This window comes from Triturus cristatus, chromosome 3_2, assembly GCF_964204655.1.
Source record: "Triturus cristatus chromosome 3_2, aTriCri1.1, whole genome shotgun sequence".
NCBI classification, from domain to species: domain Eukaryota; kingdom Metazoa; phylum Chordata; class Amphibia; order Caudata; family Salamandridae; genus Triturus; species Triturus cristatus.
Window position 1 is genome coordinate 568,476,403 of NC_140584.1, and position 25,575 is coordinate 568,501,977.

General features: G+C 45.3%; 1 protein-coding gene across 1 annotated transcript in view; it reads left to right on the forward strand.

The window, feature by feature from the left end:
* The window catches only part of RORA (RAR related orphan receptor A), a 256,702-nt gene that overhangs the window by 204,592 nt on the left and 26,535 nt on the right, over nucleotides 1-25,575 (forward strand). The window contains exons 4-7 of the mRNA XM_085648298.1: nucleotides 10,017-10,409; nucleotides 13,477-13,598; nucleotides 14,007-14,139; nucleotides 24,528-24,635. Coding sequence (XP_085504424.1) covers nucleotides 10,017-10,409; nucleotides 13,477-13,598; nucleotides 14,007-14,139; nucleotides 24,528-24,635 — 756 coding nt within the window. The remainder of the gene's footprint in view (nucleotides 1-10,016; nucleotides 10,410-13,476; nucleotides 13,599-14,006; nucleotides 14,140-24,527; nucleotides 24,636-25,575) is intronic.

Here is a 25,575-nt window from a genome sequence, read left to right on the forward strand (position 1 = left end):
CTGGTGGAATTTTAATACAGTCATGTCAATGTGATTTGACCATTTCATGTTATGTTTGTTGGAGCGATATTCCTAAATATGTAAGAGCCTCAACCTGTTCTAATGGAATACCATTATATTTTATTGCTCCTCTAAAATTTTGTCGTTGGTTTAGACACATAAATTTGGTTTTAGAGGTATTTATCTCGAGACCCCGGTCCTGACAAAATTCAGCGAATACATTTAACGCTTTCTGCAATCCGCTTGGGGTTCGTGAAACCAACAACGTATCGTCCGCGAACATGAGAACAGGCACTCTGGATCCTGCCAGGATTGGGGCATCAGTAGGGGACCTGCCAAGGTAATCGACTATCCCATTTATGTATAAAGAAAACAATGTCGGTGCCAGGACACATCCCTGCCGAACACCTCGTTCAACGGGAAATGGGTCCGTCACCTCTCCCTGGCTTCCCCATCTAATTTGTGCATAGTTGTTCTGATGTAGGCGGACGAGTAAGGTTAGTAATTCCGGGGCCATACCTGCTTGGGCGAGAACCTTCCAAAGTTTAAAGCGAGGTACCAGGTCGAACGCTGATCGCAGGTCAATGAAGACTGCATAGAGAGTCCCTTTGGACAACTTCACATTCCTCCAGTAAAGAGCTAGAAAGTAGAAGACTTGATCAATAGAGCTGGTGCAAGGTCTAAACCCGGCTTGATATGGTGACAAGATGTTATTGTCCTCAACCCAAGATTGGAGTTTATTTTGTACCAACCGACCTATTAGTTTTTGTGCTGAGTCTATAAGACTGATAGGTCTATAATTACTTGGGAGTGATTTGTCACCCTTTTTATACACCGGGATTATTTCTGCCCCTGTCCATGAAGGAGGAACGGGTGCGCCCATAGCCACTGAGTTGGCCAGCCATTGAAAGTATTGGCACCAAGATAATCTATCGGATAAAAACACATCCGCAGGTATCCCATCCATTCCAGGTGCACGACCCGCTGTTATACTATCCAAAGCTAGGTTAACCTCTTTAATTGAAAACACCTGTGTTTGGAAATAAACAGTGGGAGGAAATGATTGCTCTTCTACGGATGGGACAGAAGCATACTGTGGTTTAAAAAAATCAACCCATTGGTTTTTTGCCACGTGGTTTTGTGGGGAGGGTGCAGAGCCACCTCTACCCCACTTTAATGTGGCCCAAAATCGTTTTTGGTCTTTAGCCAGGCATGCGCATTTCAAATCCTGCCACTGGTTCTCGTCCCAGTCCTTCTTAGCTGTTACCTGAGCTTGCCTATAGAGCTTCCTGGCTGATCTCACATCTTCCGCTACTCCTGATCTCAGAGCAACACTCAAGTTCTTGCGGGCTATTTTACAGGATTTGTTAAACCATCCCTCTTCAGGTGGACAACCCTTAATAGTTTTTCCACTACTAGGGGGTTTCTTAAAAAACCCTTGCAGTTTAGTGAAGAAAATATTATGGGCCTCGAGCATAACTAGATAGAAATCAGAGTTAGTTGATTTAGGGCCTAGATTGGCCACCTCGCAAATGATAGTTTCCTTGAGGTCATTCAAAATTTCCACCTTCTCAATGAATCTATCCCATTTGACATGTCGCATATTGTTTGATGTAACGATATCCATAGTTACTTTCCCCCCCTCAGTTTTAGATTCTCTAGGGGTGTTTGGTAAATGTAACTCTAGACACAAGGGATTATGATCACTTTCATCCCGTGTAATTACAGACATGTCATTCAAACTACTCCATACTCTAATATCCACCAAGAAGTAATCGATTCGACTAGCAGACCTTCCATTATCAAATGTGCTTGCACCCTGCTGATCTGATTTAGTGCGCCCATTAGCGGCTCTAAGCCCTCTTTCTAAACAAAGGGCTTTGAGTTGGATGGCTGCAGCGGACCATTTCTTGACTGAGGGAAGATCCAACTGGGGAATACCCCACCTGTTGTCCTCTTCAATAGCAAGGAATCGGTCCTCCGGACCAAGAGGCTCAAAAGTTGTATTAAAATCACCTCCAACAATTTTTATCATTTCATGGGGGAGCACTGCAAGCTGGTGGTCCAAGACATTTATCACCTCTGGCGAAGTACCCCCAACCATCCCTCGAGCATAGATATTAAAGATAGCCATACTCTTATTGTTAGGCCAGTTTAAGATTAGAGACATAATATCTGGCGATGGGAGATTAGGTTGAGTGATTTTGCAACATAGTGACTGTCGTACCCATATTATCAAGCCACCAAGTGGTCGGCCTTTAGCTTTTTTAGTTGCAGGTATACAGAAGTTAAGGAATCCAGGGCGAAAGACTGGGGCCACAGACCAAGATTCTTGAAATAAAATGACATCAAATTGATCCACAAAACTACTCCATACACCGGAATGCAACTTGTTATTTATACCTGCAATATTCCAGGATAGAATAGCCAGTCCTGAATCAGATACGAGAGGATAAAAGAGGTGTTTAGTCAATGATCCCATGGTCTCACTAGTTTCCCTAACCTGGCAATCACTAGCGGGACTTAAGATATCTGATGCAACATTTACCAATGAATCAAATACTAGGGAATCAGGTAAATTATTAGTCTGTGGATCCTGTACCTCACCTGATATCTTGCCCGGACAATCAATAGTAGCACTTAGTTTAGCTGGTAGAGCACTTCCCAAAGGGTTGGATGCTAAACACATCCCACCGAAATTATTTGAGGACTTAGACCCCAATGGGTCCATAACAGCAGTGCAAATTCTTTGATAGTTCCCCATTGTCTCAGTAGCTCCAATACTAGCAGAAGGAATGGGGTCTGCCACAATTGCGGCCAGCCCCATATCCGTGTTCGCCATATTAGATCTATCTTTGAGTCAATCGCAATCGTTTAAGCCCGACAACACCTCAAACCTATTCTCCAGGCTGATGTTCCAATTGCTGGTGGAGACGCTCCTGCCCTCTTTACTTGGAGACGGTATCCACCCTGGTCTCGGTACTCCTCGATTTCTCATATAATAAAAATATTTGAGGGTTAACGGGATAATAACACCTTGTCTTTGTTGCGGGGGATTTATGTTGGCCAAGATATCTGGGAGGACATCAGGATTGGAAAAATTTAATACCACACAATCCCCTTTAAATTTTTTCGGGTGATGCCCTAGCCATTGGACCCTTCTTGCCATAATAATTTCCCTGGCTAGTTTCTGCTTACCCCAAGGAGACATCTTCATGTTATTCACCAGCCAATACAGAGATTTACTGATCAAGGAAGATGTAGTTTCCGATTTGTCAGTAGTCAAAGCAGGAATATTGGCAAGAACCAATGTAAGAGGTTCTGCCTGGGAAATACATTGAAATTGGTTGTTTGCTGTTAGTACCTTGGGTGTGTCTGTACTTGCCTTTGGGAGATTATTATTAGTTCCAGGTGGCTCAATTGGGATGTTCGCTTGTACATTTCCTATTTTCCTTTGCCCTCCGTTCGGAGGCACCCCATTTAAGATACGTACATTTGGGGATATAGGTATGGTTCTAGCGACTTCATCCACAGGTCTATTTATTATGGCATTTAGCCTAACTATCTCTGCCGTAAGATGGTCGATTTTGGCTACCAATGGGGTTATAATATCTCCTATTTTAGTATCTATCATGTCTCTGATCTTTTCAGAGAGCTCGGTGTCTTGATTTGTGTTGGAGACTGACCCTGATACATCATCTTTGCTAATATTTTTATTCACAATAGTGACCCTTTTCCTCCCTGTGCGAGACCCATTATTTTTAAACTGGGACTTTCTGCATGCTCTAACTAGCCTACTTCTCAGGGGAAGAGCGGGCGACTGCGGGTCAGCTTCTGTAGCCGACTCATCTATATCTAATACAGTTTCTAATGGCGACTTAGGAGCTAAAAGCGGGCAGGAATCGGGTATGTCACTATCTACGCTCAATAGATCTAGGGACATACTACTTGTTGCCTGTAAGGGAGAAACCAACTGTACACCGGACAAGGGAATCAGTGGGGGAGAACTAGGAGAACATGATAGCCCCAATGAGGTCCTCCTATCATTGTTAATTTTACTGACAATTTGGACCAAATAATTGTCCATAGTGTTAGTCATTGTGGAATTCCTTGCTTTGGACATTGTCTCCATATGCGGCGGCTATCTACAGATAAGTCTGGAAGTGGTAGCCCCGGTAAATAGATGTGTTCCTCAATAACAGTACCTGTTGTATGGCAGTCCCGAAAAGGTGGCTCAATGGCACGGATGACAGTGGTCTGGCCCGTCCCGTCCTCGATCGACCACGGACGGCCACAGACGGCCCGCCCTTTGCCCGGGCTTAGCCCGGCGCGTCCCGCACGCGTCCCGCGAAGCGGGTCCCTCTGCAATTTATTGCGCCTCCTGGCGCTTGCTCCGCGTCACCTCGTCGCGCCGCCGCTGAGGCTGCCGGGAATTGCAGTCCCGGGGCGGCGACGCGGAAGATGCTGTTGGCCCTTGGACTCTTGGCGGTGGCGGCAATGGCGGCAATGGCGTGGCGTGGCTCTGCAGGTAAGTGTTAGCTCTGTCTGCACATGTTTCCGAACCTGCTCTGCTGGTGCTGGCCACCTTACTTCGCCAAGTTAGTTCAGCAACCAAAAACGGCATCAGGCCAATGGAAGCATGTTGTGATTCGTCCAATACATTAATCGCACTTTTCTCATTACAGGAGTAAATGGGATAGGGTCAAGAGCTGTATGTTTACCTGGTACTGTGGTTGCAGAACCGGCCACTAACCTTCCCGGCTCGGGTAACCCAAGAGACAGAACTGACAAGATAAAACTCTTTCATAGTTTGATTTGTAACTTTTTTGTAGGCATTTCAGTTACTTGGCTGGCATCCATTTTGTGAATTGGTTTTAACCTTGGTATGGGGAAGTGGCATCAGAGGATGGCATGAAGTGCAGTGTTTAGATTTATTACAGCGGCAAAAGAATAAAGTAAAAAAGTATATTTCTTTTCTCCCCAGAATTCAGCCTTGTACTCTGTATCTGTACTGCTCTTTTCAACCTACAGACGCCGTTGCAGGAATCTTGTGTTTGCGGTTCTTCTATTGGGTGCAGTGTGCACCATGGGGGACCTTGGACCACGCAGTTCACTAGGGTGTTATTGATATGGTCACGTCAGGAAGTGTCTTTGCTGATATGCTGTCTGCTCTGTTCAGGTGACAAAAGCAAACGCAAGAAGATAATGGACGGAGCGCCGAAACTTTTCAGACACTCACCCCCAGTCACAGATCTGGGTTGAATCCATCATCGTTCTTTAGCTCATTTTGCCACCCCAGTTCAGACCCAGCCATATGCAAATCCCTCTTGACCCTGTTCCTTATGGGAACAGTCCAGCCCGAACTGCCAAGGTAGGTCTTCCCTGGACCAGAAACATGCATCCTGGGACCGGTTTCGTGGTAACACCCCTCATCAGCAAGGCTAGCTTGATTCCAGTGTCAAAATGAGCAAAGGACCCACGTCTGGGCATACCCTGCCAACTTAGGGCAAACAAAGCAAACACAAGGAAATAATGGACGGAGCGCTGAAACTTTTCAGACACTTACCCCCAGTCACAGATCTGGGTTGAATCCACCATCGGTCTTTGTCTCACTTTGCCACCCCAGTTGAGACCCAGCCATATGCAAATCAGTCTTGACCCTGTTCCTTATGGGAACAGTCCACCCCAAAATGCCGAGCCAGGTCTTCTCTGGGCTGAAAACAAGCATCCTTGGACCAGTTTCGGGGTAACACTCCTCATCAGCCAGGCTAGCTTGATTCCAGTGGCAAAGTGAACAACGGACCCACGTCTGGGCATACCCTGCCAACTTAGGGCAAACAAAGCAAACACAAGGAAATAATGGACGGAGCGCTGAAACTTTTCAGACACTTACCCCCAGTCACAGATCTGGGTTGAATCCACCATCGTTCTTTGTCTCACTTTGCCACCCCAGTTGAGACCCAGCCATATGCAAATCAGTTTTGACCCTGTTCCTTATGGGAACAGTCCACCCCAAAATGCCGAGCCAGGTCTTCTCTGGGCTGAAAACAAGCATCCTTGGACCAGTTTCGGGGTAACACTCCTCATCATCCAGGCTAGCTTGATTCCAGTGGCAAAGTGAACAACGGACCCATGTTTGGGCATACACTGCCAACTTAAGGCAAACAAATCAAATGCAAGGAGATAATGGACGGAGTGCTGAAACTTTTCAGACACTCACCCCCAGTCACAGATCTGGGTTGAATCCATTATCGTTCTTTAGTTCACTTCTCCATCCCAGTTCAGACCCAGCCTTATGCAAATCAGTCTTCATCGTCTTCCTTATGGGAACAGTCCAGCCTGGACTGCCAAGCCAGGTCTTCCCTGGATCAGAAACAAGCATCGTGGGACCGGTTTCGGGGTAAAACCCCTCATCAGCCAGGCTAGCTTGATTCCAGTGTCAAAGTGAGCAAGGGACCCAAGTCTGGGCGTACCCAACCAACTTAGGGCTGACAAAGCAAACACAAGGAGATAATGGCCGGAGTGCTGAAACTTTTCAGACACTCACCCCAGTCACAGATCTGGGTTGAATCCATCATCGTTCTTTAGGTCACTTCGCCACCCCAGTTCAGAACCAGCCATATGCAAATCAGTCTTGACCTGTTCCTTATGGGAACAGTCCAGCCCGAACTGCCAAGCCAGGTCTTCCCTGGACCAAAAATAAGCATCCTGGGACCGGTTTCAGAGTATGGACACCTTTAGGATGACCTAAAATAGCAACATAAAAGCTGTAGATAATCCAGCCCATTGCCTACATAAATCTGAGTACTAGATGCAGCAGGTCCTGGAATGCTAGAGCAGCCCAAATGGTCCACCATGGAGCCACCTCCCAGCAAGAAAAGAATGAGTGTGGATCCTAATTACGGCATCATTAATATTTCATATATCAGAGGTGGCACTGGCAATGCGGAGGATCTGCTTCAAGCTCAATACTTTACAACCGATCAAAAATGTTATGCTCCCCCCAACGCTTCACTCCCTGTGCTTACTACTATAATTAACTGAAAGGATATGGACGAGGACAAACTCTAAAGCAAACATGGTCACATCTAAGCCACTGATTTCCATCAAGACTGGAACAACCAAATGACAGAATTCCGTTCACCAGGACAAACATCAGCAGGCAAAGATTCCCTTTCTATCAAGCCTCCTGCAGGCTGCTCTACCGCTGACCCTTACTTGTGTCTAAGCCTGCTGTTATAGCAGCGCTAAAGTTGCAAATGTCTCAATGACTTAACTGTACATAACAGGGTTTCTGGTGCAGTCACTTCTGTTGCATAGCTTCCATACTGAGGAGTCCATTTTTTCAACTTCTTATTGAATGAGCCGTCCTCTGAAAGCAACACATATCTCAGAAAAGTTCTCTATGGGTCTGCTTGACCTTTTGAAGCCAAAAGGGATGACGGTCCGTTTCTCTGGTGTTTGAGTGCAAGAGCTCTACCCTGCTGCAAGTACAGAATTTCCCCCACTGTCCACCTGAGAGGGTCATCCATTTTCTGAACAATAGCGGTCTGTGCCCTTATCATGTTATCAAGCCCGTAGCTTGTCTTCTTGGTATGCCTTTTTGAATTTCCAAGTCATTTTCCTGTGCAAGATCTGGTTTACTTTTATTACCTGGTGGTCCTTTTGATGGCCTTCGTGAAAACCATGATCATAAGTGAGCTATTTAATGAGGGGCTTTCCATAATGCCCAGCTTTTTTTCACTCTGCTTTTGCAGATACATCATTGGTTCCTACATCTACTTACCCTTTGGCTCGGTTGAGGTTACATGTTCATTTTATGCTGTTTACCATAAATTTACCAGAACTCCCTTTGGGATGACACCGCCATTCCCCATAATGAGCAGCGACGGGAGAGAAACGGCGGACCAAATCCTGATTTTGAATTCCTTTGTGAATGATGCCTTTGCCTTTCTGAGCTTGAAGGAACTACAGACTTCCTACAAGAAGTAAGACATGTGCGTGCTATATTTCTGAGCATGAAACTTCATAGATCATCAGTTCTTGACCTGATAGGGATATTCAAGCAATGTTTTCTTTGCATTTTCCTTGACCCAATACACAAAAATACAATTCTGACTTCCCTCTGTTGCCCCTGCCCCCAACAGATAGAAAATCATAGTTTACTCAGGCGGGAGGGAGTTTCTCTCTCTGCTTTCAGAACTGTATGAAGGCCACCATTGGCCCCAGGGTCCTATTAGTTGTCAAATAAAGGTCATATTCCCCTCTTTCAGCTTCATGTGTTTTTGGCAGTGGATGTTATGTTGATTTGTATAGCACGTTAATCACCTGAGAGGGTATCCAGGCGCTTGGGCAAGGTGTGTGAGTGTGTGGTCCCAACATGCGTATATGAAGAGCCAGGTGATGAGGAGTCTCTGATGTGTTGAGGGAGGTCGTTCCATGTCTAGGGTGAAATGTAGGAGAATGAGCAACCTCCAGCTTTGCTTTTGCTGATGCAGGGATTGTGTGAGAGTGAGGCAGAGCGTAGGTGTCTCGTGGGTTGGTGAAAGTGTATGTAGCTCTTCAGGTACTGGTCCTGTGTTGTATAGGGCATTCGCAGAGGAACGTCGCCCCACTGCTGCTACCTAGTAGAGGCAACAGTGAAAAAGAAAATTATAATAAAATAATGATATTATTATTTTCTTTTTCACCGTTACCTCTGCTGTGTATCCGCATCACAGGGCGGGGCCATACTCCTGAGCTTCACGAGGAGTTGTGAGCACTACTAAGTGCGCATGACGGTTTGGCCTGCCATTTTAGGCCGGCCAAACCGCCATGCGCACGTAGCATGTCTCCTCCCAGCTGTATTGTACAGCTGGGTGGAGAAATGCCACAGTCTCCCAGTCCCTGTCTGAGCACCGAACCACGGTTAAAACATGTCAACCTTGTCCACAGTTTGAATTATCCACCAGTTTATATTTTTTAATCCTACCAGTTGGCATCTATTTATAAACACATTTGCCAGCCATTAGGTCGTTTTTTGCAGCTGTTCTATGTCCCTCATACTCCAAATGTACCCTTTTGAGTGTGTCCTCTCCGCAAGAACTCCTTTATTCGTAAGGTTGAGCCTGTTCTTGTCCACACCCATGGCCACAAGTTAGGAGTATGCCAGATGAAGGAGCATGCCACCCAAGGGTGAGTAGGGGCTCAGTGTCTTCTAAAGACGATTTTCAACAATCAACGGAGTTAAGGGTTTTAGAGGTGCACATGAGATCTAGCCTAAGCCAAGTCAGTTGACACTTTTAGTATTTGTGCCCGCTCTCCTAGGGTATTTAATGTTGGTTACATTGGTTTCAGAACCTCCAAGCGCACACATTTTGTAAGCCGTTAAACATACTACAAAAATTGGCACGTTCTGGGTCATATATTATTGTGTTTGGGAAATTCAAATTGTTAATCCTCAGAGATAGCTGTAAATATGTATGTGTTAGATAGACTGAGCTGGGGAGCTTGTATATGTGTGACTCTAAATTCATTCAGAATTCAAGCATTTCATCATGAGTTCTTCTGATGCAGGGTAGCGCCTCCATGACCCTATGTTGGGTTTTCAGATCTTATGGGCTGAACTATTATGGAGTGTTTTCTTCCTTTCCAGGCTGTTCTCCTCTCTCACCCAGGGTACAGTGCTTCACACCTTGCATCGGTTAGCCTAGTCACATGGGATCTAAACTCACGCCGACTTGTAAGAGAACAAGCTGTTAGTTCAACATACAATTAGGAAACCTGCGTGAAGTGAGTATAAGAATAGGTGCCTGTGCTGCACGTCTCCATAGAGGTCTAAGGATGGGAGTCCGCTGGTCCTGACATACGCTCTGAACCTCGATTGAGGCGCACATTCTGATGCCTGCCCTATACTGGTTCCACATGCGACACCAGGAACATAAGCCTTCCTAGCCTGATCATGCATGTAGCCTGTTCAAACACATGTGTTTTGGTAACAAACTCTGTTTAATCTCTAAACTTCTTTCTCTTTTCAGCGGTTAAGTTTGGCCGTATGTCAAAGAAGCAGAGGGATAGTTTGTATGCTGAGGTACAGAAGCACAGAATGCAACAGCAACAGCGAGATCACCAACAGCAGCCCGGAGAAGCAGAGCCGCTCACCCCAACATACATCTCCCCCAGTGGTCTGACAGAGCTCCACGACGACCTCAGTAATTATATCGAGGGGCACACGCCTGATGGGGGCAAGACAGACTCTGCTGTGAGCAGCTTCTACTTGGACATACAGCCATCCCCCGACCAGTCGGGACTGGATATCAATGGCATCAAACCAGAACCCATTTGCGACTACTCGCCAGCGTCAGGCTTCTTCCCATACTGCTCTTTTACAAACGGAGAGACCTCGCCAACGGTATCTATGGCAGAACTAGGTAAATACACAATAACACATGTCCAACTTAATTCGGGTTGGCAGCAGGGAAAATTAGTGGCAACACACAGATTTTATAAATCAAGGCTGCATTGTCTTTCCGCGAGGCGAAAAGGGATGCAACAGTGTTTATTCTGTAGGTATGCTCAGGTGTGCACTTGCCTTTTTACAAGTTCCATATTTTGTACTTGCTTTTCTAATTCAATGTGAAAATCTAAACAACATAGTAAACTAATTTAAGAACGGCAAGGACACTTGCTTCCTTGATCAATAAGCTAATTCAGCTAGAGTCTCCCTACTTCTCCCAGAGGGATTCCTGGTTATATAGAAAAAATCCTTATTTTCCTAATTTACTCATTACTCTGATCATAATTATGATCTTAGGTTTAACTAACATTAATTTTTCCCTTATCTTTCTTTCGAGGTGTTTGTCTTCCACACCACACATAGGACTCCATTAAAACGGTTGGTTATAATAAAGGTGCCCTTTACATCAAATGCAATTACTTCCTTTATTTAAGAAAACTGCAGTTAAAAAACAAAGCACTGTATTGTTTTTCCATTGACGTGTAAATACGTGTAAAGAGAGAAATGGGAAAACCCATTCTAAATTTCCAATCCCAAACAATAAATTCTACTTGAAATCCCCAGCCCTGTTATGGCCCATACTCTTTGAACAAACTTTGACTCCAGCAGAACGCTAAACGCGATATTGCATCGAGTTGGGCACGTAATTCCATGGTTGTGCCGTCATCTATCTTCGAAGGTTGGACAGGCTTTGGCAGTAGTATCCTTGAGGTAATACTGTCAGGTGCTCTGCTTTCTGAAGGGATCCGGTACCAGAGCGTTGATGGTTCCCATCCTATGGAGATGCAACTGTTGGTAGTGCGGGATGTCAAGGGGCTGCACTGAAATGCACTAAGCCGGGCACATGCCTTAGACGTGGACTCCAGGCTCTTTCTTCTGGTACAGACTGGTGTATGCATTATGGGTCAAGAAGCAGTGTAAGAGGTGATTTATTAGACATATTTGTGTGCCTATTAGGACAGTGGCTACCTTTTTAATAGAGTTACTAGAATTGCAGTTGCTGCACAGTAGCTCTCAATTTGAGGTTCATATATTATTTTCATAACTTGAATATTTACACATCATTCTCTACAAAAAGTATAACATAGTTCATTATCTTAAGAACCCTTTGGCCTCAATTACTGTCTGGCAGCTTATCGAACCTAGACGTGCCACTTATCGAACTAGGTGCTCTAAATTGAGACGTACACCTTGACCAGTCACTTAACACACAGACTGCTTGACTCAATATGTGTGAGTTGTCTATCATATGACAAGAGTACTGCAAGACTGACTGCTCAGCTCAAACGTTAAATGCCCAACAATTGCCCATCTGCTGTGGTCTGTCATGATCCAAGACAATGCCTTCCAGTGTTTAGTTGAAATCAAACATTTCCAATAATTAGCTTCCGAAATGTCAATTGGCATTTCAGTTTAAACACCAGAGCTCTGACCACTCCAACATGGGCAACTCACATGCACTCTGTGACTGGGGCCATTAAGGGTAGGCTGCGAGATTGCTTGATGCAGCTGGAGGAAGAGAGGGTACAGTGAGCCGGAGAAGAGGTGGGCAACCTCGCTCCTCCTCCTAGAGAAGGCAGCCCTGTGAGGTAGACTTACGGGTGGGGAGGGGAGGGTCATAGTCAATTCCATACCCGTTCATGTTGGTACCAGGCAGGCACTGTCTTTTTTACCTGTTGGGCACAGTGCCTGGGCAGGCCTATCCATTGTGATGAAGGTGGGAGCTCGGTGATGGTTTGCTCTACAGCTCCATGGTGGGCCATGCCTGCTGGGTTTGGCACCCCAGGAGGCCTTAGTATCTTAAAAAAATTGCACGGGTTGTGAGGAAAAAGCTAGGGCTAGGCTCACCAGCCCCATGGGGGCAGATGTGCTGGGCTTGACAACCCAGCGTGTCTTTCTGTTGTGATGAGGAAAATAATAATGCAATAGGTAAGCAGTGATAAATTATTGGTTTGATGCTTGTCGGTGGTGGTTGCAATAATAGTTGAGTAGAAGCTGTGAAGGCAGTGTAATTGGGCGGAGCTCTGTGTATCAAAGATCAGTAAAAAATGAGGAAGGCAGGATGTGAAATGATGCAGTACTAAGTGGGGGGCAGGTGAAAGGGGGGCCTGCATGCAAAAATTGTAGTGAGAGATTTGTAACCACACTGGTTTACAGTATATTCTTGTCAGTATGCTGTCAATTTCCTGTCACACACGTTCTTCATGGATGGGATGAGGGTCTGCAAAGCAGATTTGATTCATAAGGTTGCTGTTTGCTCTTGAGCTTCATTTCTAGGCATTGTGCTGTATTGTTTTGGAGTGATGGTTTATGGCGTTTTCGTATCGGATGGTGCATTGATCTGCTGCAATTTAACTTTCTCATTTGAAAGCACTTCCTCCCCTGCCTTCCACTTACTGGCTGTGCGAGTTTCAGACGAGCAGTGCTTCAGCAGTGCACATTGCTTCCTGGTCTGGGTTTGTGATGTCTTATGAAAAGGAGGGATGGAGTGGGATTATTGGTGTCGTGCTCACAGGACCTTCTGTGGTGTTTCTTTCTCTCATTTAACCCACAAGCTAAATTCTCCTCAAAGAAAGGCGACTTATCCAAAAAGATAGAATGAAGTGGAGGGGATTCAGGGAGCAGCATGGAATACAGACACTGAATCAGTGCTGAAGAAGGGCATTTAGAAACAATATGCCCTCCACCCCCACACCCTCAACTTGATCCAACTACACTAAATATAATAGTGAAAGTTAAATGCTTTATTAGCACCTCTTTCACCTATTCAACAATGTGGCTGACCCACTGCTCTGCCATTGCAGAAAGGCCAAAAGGCCTAGCAGGGAGCACAGGTAAATCAGGGGAGTAAAGTCGAAGGCGGCAAGCGTGGTAAAGAAGCTGCCCACCAAACAGGCTATCTGCGAGAAATCTGCCTTTTCAGGTTGCTTGGACACCTCAGTTCCTTTGCTCCTGCTTCAGTGTTTTCTTTCTCTTTGCAGAACATCTTGCTCAGAATATTTCTAAGTCACACATGGAAACGTGTCAGTACTTGAGAGAAGAGCTGCAACAAATAACATGGCAGACGTTTTTACAGGAAGAAATAGAAAACTATCAAAGCAAGGTACAGTTGTAGGTGAATGTTTGCTGCCTTTTTATTCCCTCTTTCAGGTAGTAAACCCACAACCATAGATTATCGTCATTGTTTTTTTCTTCCTAATTAATACAGAAGGCTCAACTTATCCCCATTGAGCTGTTCCATAAGATATGTTACTTTTTTTGTTTTGACGCAGTATCCCTTTAGTAATTCATTAATTTATATGCTAATTAAATACAGATGTACTTTTCAATTCAACAATGCAACACCGAGAGATCTGCTGTCAAAGGGAAGAGTTTGCGCCCTTCAGGGAGCCTTGCAGCTAAAAGAATCCAGAAATCAGTCAAAATGAGTTCAAATCCCCCCTCCCCATGCATCATAAGAATACTAAACAAGGGGCTGTTTTAATTTTCAAACTTTTCCTCTTTATTACAGCACCGGGAGGTGATGTGGCAGTTGTGTGCGGTGAAAATAACGGAGGCCATTCAGTATGTGGTGGAGTTCGCCAAGCGCATTGACGGCTTCATGGAGCTTTGCCAGAATGATCAGATCGTGCTTCTGAAAGCTGGTATGAGATCTGGACTCTAAGTGTTGGGTATTGCACTTTATCTAGGGAGTGACTGTGCTAAAAGAATATAGTAAATTGCTTGGATTCTGTCCATTTCCAGGCCATTCTTTGAATTGATTTTATTCATTTTATAAGTGAATCAACATTTGTAAAGCTTTTATTTCTCAAACGAAGCTGTTATACATTTTACGAGTTGGATTTGTGCATGCAGGGCAGCTGCAGGACATGATCATGTTGTTCCTCCTGAGCTTCCATGCAGCTGAGAAGTGACGAGCTGCAGGTTGGTTCTCCTTCATTGCAGATGGTATGCCAAAAGACATATAGATGACTAAGTGGCTGATGCGGGTCTTCGATTCGGGCGGCCACCTTTTCACTGACCCCTGTATTCCTAATAATCCAGCTTCATTAAAACTTTAACATTAAGAGCACATAAAAATATTAAACTAGATTTTCTTTAACCAAACCAGTGACATTCATAGTGGAGAGGTGTGGCTCACTGGTTAGAGGCGGCAGACCCGTAAGCAGAGAATCGGCCAGAGACCAGGGTTCAATTCCCAACCGGCAGGGTCGTGGACCAGGGTCAAAAACGGACTCGATAATTCTCGCCTCGGTACCTACTCTAACAAGGAACACACTCGGCAACTCTGGGCATTAAGCTTGCCTCATCTCTACAACGGCCCCCCACAGACACCGGGGATGCCTGGTTTCACCTTGGAGATACCCAGAAAGGGACCATCTCACAGGGAGAGCCAGGACGGGTTCCCCAGTGGTCTATAGCGCCGGGACCCTTCCGAGTAGCTGTGCGCTGAATAAATTAACATAACATAACATTCCTATTATGATTTGTACAAACCTCTCAGCCCATGCATCCACCATCTCAACAGTCTGGTACTTATAGTGAGAGCTGATAGAAGTACGGCATCCCAATATTTAGTACTTACCAAACTGTCTCCAAATTCTTTGCAATCGTGCCAGCTGTTACTTAAGAACTCCCATGCCTTTATCCAGAACGTCATAAACAAGCCATGGTAGAGAGGTGGCGGTGGGGTAAGTATTGGGCAGCAAAATTGAACTAGGCAAATAATGCAGACAAGAAATAAACAGTAAAAGTAAGAATTGGCAAAGCCAATAGGTCTGGCTTGAGTTTTGAGTCCAGACTAAAAGATGAAAAAAAAATGCTGCATCAAGAAAAATAACCATAACTAGGTATTTTTAGTGTGCAATTCATTGTATTTGCACTGAATCTGATTCGAAAAACTATACCTTGAATCTGTTTGCACTGAATTTGAGTTTATATCTGTAGTGGTCCGAGCGCACAGTTACATTGCACGCAGCACTTTAATAGCAATATAATACTACCTTTTAATCTGTGCAGAAGTTTGATTTTTAATAAGGGGGGGTGAATTGTACACAGGTAGTGAAACAGTAGATAGAAGAGGGGAGATTCTGAGCACAGTGTGGCACTGTTTTGGGGCTGCTGCGCTCGTGTGTACAATTTAACAAAGAAGAGCAGTCTTCACCTCCTATATTTGCATGGGCGCAGTGCAGACACACGGTGGACGCGCCCAGTGGGTGCGCCAAATGAGTGCCTAAGGCAAGCCCGTCCGCAGCCAGCTGCAGCCAGCACCAGCCACCATGCTGGTTTGGCCATCAATGTACAACCCAGAATTTTCTATACGACGTCCACATTAAAAGGCATGGGGAGGTCCTAAAGCTTGTTCCCCTTTCCTCCTAGATTGTGTAGGCCTATTTGCTGTGTCCACTGTATATGTAGCCTATCCCCCATTAACAGAAAGACCAAAAGTATGACAATACAGACATCGAACCTGTACGGATTAATGGCCACCCTGGTTAAGACTCGCTCCTTCCGTAAACATGCACTACTCTCAGGTGCATTGGTCTACCGCTCCCCAGGTTATGCAGGACATTTCCTAGTAACATGCCAGTGTTCTGAGTAGCGATATACCATCGATAATGCCCTCTTGGATGTAATCAATCCCCTGTTTTTCACAGAAAAAAGGGCTTATCAGCTGCTTTAAAACTATTAATTTTGAGATCCTGCTAAAACACCAGACTAGGGGTAAGAAAAACTGGCCTGGCACTAGTAATGGCAGATATCCTTCTTGGCTGAAGGAACCAGCAGATGAAAATCACTTGTTTCCAAACCTCTGTGGAAATATCATTCTACAACACCATGCTGAATAACCATCCAAGAATATTCATAGCAAACCTTTATTTTGGCACTACGAAAACTGGATGGAATCTAGCATCGGTAAATTGACACATGCTTGAAATGGTGACTGTTAGGACAGTTTACCAGGTGGCCCCTACATGGTAAACTGGGGTGGATTACTAATCCAAATGCTTGACTGCATGTGAAACACATTTCCTAATGTTTATTTTGTCCCTGGCATCATATAATTTAGCGTATGCGCAGAGATTTTGGTCTATCCATGGTAATGCAAATTCCAGAAACTGCTCTGTGATTTGGAGCAACGCACAGCACATGCCCTCATAGTGATCACTGGACTACTGTCCATGCCTTGGGTGTCTCACATATAGCAGTGATACTCAGTGGTGTTATTATATTTTGGGAATCAGTAGTGTGACCAAATCTTTTTCTGTGTCAAGGAGAGGCACCCTACTGGCTCCTTTCATGTACAGTTCCACTGTTATGTGGAACCCTGATTCTTACACTGACATTTTGTGTCTGCATGTGCAGTGAGTGTATTGCAAATGTATGGGTGTAGAATTCTGTGTGCTGTGTGAGTCTAAGTAATGGGGCCGAGGATATCCATTTTGGATGGCCCAAATTTAACATTGCACAGGATGGAGGAGGAGTGGAGGTGTGCTTCTGTGAAAGAGTCACTTCACAAATACAATCGTTCAAGTGACAAAGGTTTAATATGATTTTGCTACAGTCCCACAGCCAGTGGCGGCTCACTAAGGGACTGCTGCAGGGTGGTGGGCGGGAAGGGTGAGGGGGGTAGTGGACTCGAACATATGACGGGCAGGAGTAAGGTAAGTCATTAAATAAATAAAACTATTTACATTGCGCTCGCTGCATCATCGAGTTGGCTTCGTATTTCGGAGTCCACTACCCCCCACCCTGCCCCTCCCCTGCCTCACCGCCCCGCAGCACTCGCTCGGCGAGCCGCCACTGCCCACAGCATCTAAATCCCGATTTTAGCCGACTGTATAAATATTGTAGTTCAGTAAAGACTTAAGGTCCAAACAAGCTCACTATTCAAAACAGCACACGTTTTACCTACAACCCACAAAGAATTTGGCAAAAGAAAATGGATTAAAATGTCAGAGTCCATGCACATAGCAAGTAGGCTATGAACAGCAGTCGTTCTTTTTCTGCCAAGTAAGAATATTACCACAGATGGGCACCAGTAATGTTCCACAGAATAAGCATGTGAGAATGTCTTTCACAATCGCTATAACATTAATCGCCACAGGATACAGCCATCAGAATCACTTTGCCATAATCAATGCACCTCACTACAGTAGACATACGAGTCTGTCCCGCTATGACTGTATTGTGGCTATTTATTTAATGCACCAACCTCTAATTTCTATCCACTAACACTATTGCTGCCCTAGTAAATTACCGCCCACCACCACAGCCCATGGCTCTGTAAATTGCGGAAGTATGGGACCAGGCTCTCAATACCCAAACGCTCTCTCATTGTTTATGTAATAAGTCACTTTGCAAAAAAACTGTCCTCATTATAGATAACTTTGACTTGCACCCTCCATTTCTGAAACATGGAGCATTCAAAAGGACTCAGACACAACAACTGCCCCCCAAACCAAGCAAGCCCCTTCTCACTTGTTCTCTATAGAATACCTAAAATCATGGTCATACACCAGTCAAAATGAATATAGCGACATCTGACTCTACTATTTTTCCCTTCCCCCTCCTATTTAGTCTATTTGATGACATCGACAATATCTTAGGACTCCAATGACCATTCCCAGCCATCACCCTCAGAGGCATGAATTCAAACCAGTTCTAGAAACACTCTCTTCTCTCAACCAGTTTATGAAGACGCCTACTTGTTTACGTTGAACCTCTCTTTATATTATTCTCTTTTCAAAAAAATTGTCACTTTGAGCTGACCATTAATCATCTTCCACGATCAGACCCTCATTATTTAATAATCAACCTACCTTCCGTACCACCTTCTATCCATATCTATCATTCCATCCCTAAGAGACAAGCTCATCTATAGTATTCCTGCATTCCTTTAGCAGATGAATTCCTTTCATTCCTAGCAACTTTCAATTTGTTCAAAGCAACCATATTTCCAATGTTCACTCTCATATCGTCATCTGAATCCCAGCTGCTAACTAGCCACATCCCAGGTTATAATCTTCTAGCAGCACTCACATAACTTAAATATGATTATACTTGCACAAATGGAAGAAATCACACACACTTTTAAATGTTCAAGTATAAATGATCACTCAATGTCCACACTGTTCTCTTTGACCGCCAAGTCAGGGATTTCCTAAACCTTAATAGGTCTCTTTTGCTGCACCAAAATAGTTAACCCCCACAACCAACCCACCCCCATCCACAAACCACCATTGCAACAACATCTTCTCAGTCATAGACTTTACTACATTATTACACAAAGAGCAACAACAGAACCACCCCACCACTCTCCTGACAGTGCATCCTGCGCCCTATGTCTCATCTCCTACTTCATCAGCCTAGCTGTTTAACTTTACTAAGTTATCTATCACATAGTCAGGTGAAAGTATTCTCATCCTAGATGCTGCCGAACCTTTCATTGCCCCTCTAATGCCTTCTGTTTCCTGCTGTGCCCTAACCTCTCCCTCCACATTATTCAATTCCTCCCTCCGCTTTAGCATTAACCTACAATGCTTCGAGTCGGCTGGTGTACTTCCACTTACACAACAAAAATACATCAGCTATTTCTCCTCTACTTCCAAATAAGCTTGTGCGTCTAAGCTGCTCTTTGCCCTAAAAAAAGTCTAAATTGTTATGTTAACAAAGTACATCAGTATCACAATGATTGCCTCACTATTGATTTGAATGCTTTACTGTAGCATAGTTCTGGATATAATAGCCCAGTGTTACTTCTGACTATAGAGTTCTAGTTTTCTGTATTTCTAAACTATTCGGTACTGATGCATGCTATTACCGTTTACCTATTATTTTTTTTATTGTTCAATGGAAGTATAGTATCTTATAATTAATAACGAGATCAATCAATCTTGGTTTTTGTGCTCTCCACTCTAGTGAAGCCCAGTCTCTCACATCCCTAATTTCATTACTATTGCTTGTCATAATTAGTTCTCATCATTCATTATTTTACTTCTTGGGTTAACTGTATTTGACACAGTTAACCACATGGTTCATATTAGTATATTGGAGCAAACACAAGGAGATGATGGACAGAGCGCTGAAACATTTCAGACACTCATCCACTGTCACCGATCTGGGCTGAATCCTCCATCGTTCTTTAGCTCACTTACCCACCCCAGTTCAGACCCATCCATATGCAAATCAGTCTTGACCCTCTTCCTTATGGGAACAGTCCAGCCCAAACTGCCAAGCCAGGTCTTCACTGGACCAGAAACAAGCATCCTGGGACCGGTTTCAAGGTAACATCCCATATCAGCCAGGCTAGCTTGATTCCAGTGGAAAAGCGAGCAAGGAAGGGGCCCACATCTGGACATACCCTGCCAACTTAGGATGAACAAATAAAGCACAAGGAGTTGATGGATTGAGCGCTGAAACTTTTTAGATGGTCACCCCCAGTCACAGATCTGGATTGAATCCATCATCGTTCTTTAGCTCACTTCACCACCCCAGTTCAGACCCAGCCATATGCAAATCAGTCTTGACCCTGTTCCTTATGGGGAAGAGTCCAGCTGGAGCTGTCAAGCCAGGTCTTCCCTGGACCAGAAACAAGCATCCTGGGACCGCTTTTGGGCTAACACTTGAATTCAGTGGCAAAGAGAAGAGAGCAAGGGACCCACGTCTGCATATACCCTACCAATTTAGGGTGAACAAAGCTAACACAAGGAGATGATGGACGGAGCGCTGGCAGGAGAAGGCCCGGGCTATTTATTCTCTTCCAGGCAGCTGAGGAAGAGAGAGAAGCAGCCAAATTCACCAAATGTTGTTGACTGAACACCACTGACTCACTAGGCAGAACGGTTGCCTCGTAGGTAGTACTCAGATGCTACGCCTAGTTGAGGACTTCTGGCTCTTCGGGGGGTGTCCATTCTACTTTGGTGGACATACCCTTTGATGGCACTCACCTGTTTGGTGACAAGGCAGACTCAGTGCTTGAGCACTTCAAGAAACCTTGCGCTACGGCCAGATTCTTAGGCATCACAGCTACATCCCATCCATCTCAGTCTGTCTTTTGACCCTTTCCTGGTTACAGAAGGGGCACCCAGCTATGTCCTGTCCAGCCCAGCCACCGAGTCAGTCAAGCTGTCCAGCCTCTGCATGGCCGCGGGCATGGGAATCGGCGTTCTCTTGGATCAGGGAGCCATCGGGCAGACCAGTCCACCCTTTCCCCCCTGCCACTGCCTCCAAACCTTCCTAGTCTGATGTTTCATGGCCCATCAACTGCCAGTCGGAGGCAGGATTCACCATCACCTTCTCTCCTGGCAATCCATCACGTTGCACAGGTGGGTTCTGCAGATTGTCCAAAGGGGCTTCTGCCTCCCCTCGAGACTATCCCTCCCATCATGCTACCCTCCTATGACCGAATGTCACAGGATCATTTGGTGCTTATCCATGAGGAAGTTGCGTCTCTCTTGGCCAAGGGGGCCATAGAGAGGGTTCCTGTGCCAGAAGTAGGACATGGTTGTTAATCCTGCTACTTTCTGGTGCCCAAGAAGGATAAATGCCTGCATCCTGTCTTAGACCTCCTGAACCTCAACTTCTTTCTCTGGAAGGAGAAGTTCAAGATGCTCACTTTGGCCCAGGTCCTTTCTGCCCTCGACCCAGGAGATTGGATGTTATTTCTGCATTCTCATTCTGCCTGCCCACAGACGTTACTTACGGTCCACGGTGGGACACGTCAGTTTACCGTGCTCCCCTGTGGCCATACCAGTGCCCCTCGGGTGATGGCTGTGGTCGCAGCTCATCTGCGCAGATCAGGGGTACAAGTCTTCCCCTATATCGATGATTGGGTGTTGAAGGCGAGCTCCGCCCAGGCTGTCGTCTCCTAACTTCAGACTACGGCATACCTCCTGCACTCGCTGGGGTTCACTATCAACGTGCTGAAGTCACACCTGATTCCCTCACAGACGCTCCCTTTTATCGGGCCGTTTTGGACATAGTGCTGTTTAGGGCCTATCCTCCCAAGCAGCGACTCCAGGAAATTCAGGCTATAATACCATTGTTTCAGCCTCTATCCCGGATTTCGGTGAGAATGACTGAGGTTGCTGGGCCTCACAGCCTCCTACTGGTGGTTCATGCAGGTGGCATATGCGGACTCTGCAGTGAGACCTGAAGTTCCAGTGAGCGCAGCATCAGGGAAATCTTTCTGACTACGTCCAGATCTCGAAGGGAACTGCACAACAACTGCAGTGGTGGCTAACGAACCAAAGCAGTTCCTCTCCCTTCACCAACCAGATCTAACGGTAGTGACGGATGCGTCGCTCCTGGGATCAGGCGGCCATCTGGGAGAGGCGGAGATCAGATGCATCTGGTCTCCATCAGAGTCTGGTCTCCATATCAACCTTCTGGAGCTCCAGTCAATCAGACTGACATTGAAGGCATTCCTTTACGCTCTCAAAGGGAAAGTTGTGCAGGTGTTCACCGACAACACCACTGCAGTGTGGTACTGCAACAAACAGGGTGGGGTGAGATGGTGTTGTGAACCCTTTGCCAGGAGGCTCTCTGCCTCTAGACATGGCTGGAACATCAGGGCATACCCCTGGTGGCCCCACACCTGGCAGGTTCTCTGAACGCCAGAGCGGACAAACTCAGCCATCGGTGCCTGGTCGATCACGAATGGTGTCTCCATCTGGAGGTAGTGCTAGGTCTCTTTCAGCGGTGTGCAGAGCCTTGGTTAGATCTGTTCGCCTCCGAAGAAAATGAGCAATGTCAGCAGTATTGTGCGTTGGAGTTTCCAAGGGGTCGCTCGCTCAGCGGCGCTTTTCGTCACAAGTGTAGCTTCGGCCCTCTCTACGCCTTTCCGCCTATGACACTTCTCCCCATAGTGCTCAAGAATATCAAGCATGACATGGCTCAAGTCATTCCTGTGCTTCCGGATTGGGCACGAAGAGTCTGGAATTCAGACCTTCTGAGCACGGCCATCGATTCTCTGATCAGACTGCCCTTTCAGGAGGATCTTCTGTCGCAGCAGCAAAGACGGTTCTTCACGCAAACCTGTCCAGCCTCCATCTTCTTATATGGAGATTGAGCAAAAGCAGATGACAGCTTTCGACCTTCCACACAAAGTCTGTGATGCCATCTTGGCAGCCAGGCGTCCCTCCACTAAATTGGTATACGCCTGTAGATGGAACAAGTTTGTGGCATGGTGTACAGCACAGGCCATTGATCCCCTTTCTGTCCTTCTTTCAGAGGTTCTCTTGCTCATACTTTCTTTTTCCCAGCAGGGCTCTGTTTTGGACACCCTTAAAGGTTATCTTGCAGCTATCTCTGCCTCTCTGAGACTTCTAGATCAGCCTTCCTTGTTCAAGTCACCCATAGTAAATAGGTTATTTAAGGGCCTTACTCACATGTTTTCTTCGTTCCCTTTCGTAATGCCCTAGTGGGATTTGAAGTTAATCTTGATCTTTCTTATGTGTTCTCCCTTCAAGCCTCTTCATAACTGCTCTCTCACTCTTAAAACTGCTTTCCTTATTTCCAACACCTCTGCACAGAGTTAGCAAGCGTCAGGCTCTATTTTCCAAGCTTCCTTATCTGTCTGTCCATCTGGATAAAGTGGTGATTCAACGAAAGCTTAGTTTCTTCCTAAAGTGGTCACTCCCTTTCATGTGGGGCAAACCATCACTCTGCCCACCTTGTACCTGTCCCCACATCCCTCCAAGGAAGAAGAGAGACTCCCATTGTCAGGACCCAAAACGTGCATTGTCTTTTTATCTTGATCGTACCAAAGACTTCTGGGTGGATGATCAACTCTTCATTGGCTATGTGGGCTCCAAAAAAGGCCGGACTGTGCAAAAACACACCATCTCTCAATGGGTTGTCCTCTGCCTTAAAATATGCTATGCATTGGCAAAGAAGGAACCTCCTGTGGAGTTGTGTGCTCACTCCACTAGAGCAACAGCAGCAATCAGTGTGTTAGCACACAGAGTCCCAATCCTTGATATCTGTCAGGCAGCGATGTGGGCATCCCTGCACATTTTTACCAGCCAGTACTACCTGGGCAGCCAAGTCTGGTGGGATGGGTACTTTGTCCCTTCGATCCCCAGGACTTCCTAGTGTGATCTTGGTTCGCAGACCCTCCTCCGGTGATGGTATTGCTGGGGTATATATTCTTAGGTAAGGAATCTACAACTAATAGTCTTTATCAGATGAACAAATTACTTACCTTCGGTAATGATGTATCTGGTAGAGACATATATTAGTTGTAGATTCCTTACCGATCCACCCATCCTCCCCACTCTGCAAACTGATTTCTTGGGATAGTGACTCCCCTAAAGAGCCCTAGTTTTGATGCTTCATTAGTCAGTTTCTTTCATGGCTCTGCGCTTCTGGCATAGAAAGTTGTGTTAAGAAAGGCCATCAGCGTGCATGGGTAGGGTCTATCTAGCTCCCACAATGTCATCCCGTCGCCCACGATGACCGAACCCACCTACCGGTGCGCAGGGGTACTGCTGTTGAAAAATTTCTGGATCCAGACTGACGCCTGGGGAAAATTCTAAGGTAAGGAGTCTACAACTAATATATGTCTCTACTAGATACATCGTTACTGAAGGTAAGTAACTTGTTCTTTAGAAAGTGAGACTTATTGGTGATGCTAAACCAGACATAATAGGAAATTACTAGAAAGATCAGTTTGGTTCCATATTGGGGACATCTTTGAAACATGTGAGCAATTAACTCCTGGAATAGCCTTGCATGTGAGGTGGGTGAGGACTATTCACTAAAAAGTCTAAATTATGTTAACAAAATACATCAGTATAGCAATGATTGCTTTTATTAGTGCTTTCAAGGCTTTACTGTAGCATAGTAATGCATATAATGGCCCAGTGTTACTTCTGACTCTACATTTCTAGTTATCTGTAGTTCTAAACTATTCTGTACTGATGCATGCTGTGCATTATGTATTACAGTTTACCGATTATATTTATTGTTTAATGGAAGTATGGTATCTTATAAATAATAACAAGATCAATATATTTCTTATGTTTAGGTTCTTTAGAAGTAGTATTTATCAGAATGTGCCGTGCCTTCGACTCGCAGAACAACACAGTATACTTCGATGGAAAATATGCTTGCTCAGACGTTTTCAAATCATTAGGTAAGATAACATGAAGAGTAATGTTATGCAGGTCTAGAGCCCTGCTCTATTTTTTTACATTGGTAAGTGGTATGGTAAGTAACTTTTACTAATATGGTAGGAAACAGAGTTAACGTCTTCTACCCGCTATGTCTTAGGAGCACCTACAAGTGGATATTCTGCTCCTCCCTAAGAACAGGGTTGATACATACTGCTGCAGCACTGCTAATTGAGGATATATCTGCATCAAGGTCTTTTCTGAGATGAAGGGTTTACTTTGTGTAACCTTTGCTGTGCTCCACTCCATGCGTTAGGACAGTGAATAATACTGATGTTGAAGAGATTATGGGGTCTTTGATAATCAAAGTAGTCCCAAGCTTATGATGAGACAGAGTGAATATTGGTACCAGATCTATCTTTTTTGTATAAGATTAGGATACATCCGATTAGGGCATAGCATTGATAGAAAATCAACAACAGAGATCAAAGTCAGCTGTTCAAGAGGAACGTCTATTGATGCAGCATTTGGAATCCAGCAAGAATATCCTACAGGGTACTGCTTTCAAATTTGATTTTTTAAAAGATTTTTTTTAATGGATTTTCTCATTTAGAACAGGGAGGCTGCCTGGGACTGGGGTGGCACCACTTGGCAGGATAGACTCACAGATGACAGAGTCCAGGTGCAGGTGCAAGGTTGTTGGAAGCCTATTATGTACCTGAGGCTTCAGATCAGGAGGCCAGCCAACTAGCCCTTGGAGTCACTCTAGGTTCTGGGTTCAGGATATGTAGGTCCTGTCCTTTTCACCCAGGCAAGATGGCAGTTGGCAACAGGCCAGCACAGCAAAGCAGGAGTCCAGCAGAGTGGCAGTCCTTCAGCAGCACAGGAGTATCCACAGGTCCAGAAGTGGCGGTGTCTGAGGTCCATTATTTATACCCATTTGTGCCTTTGAAGTGGGGGAGA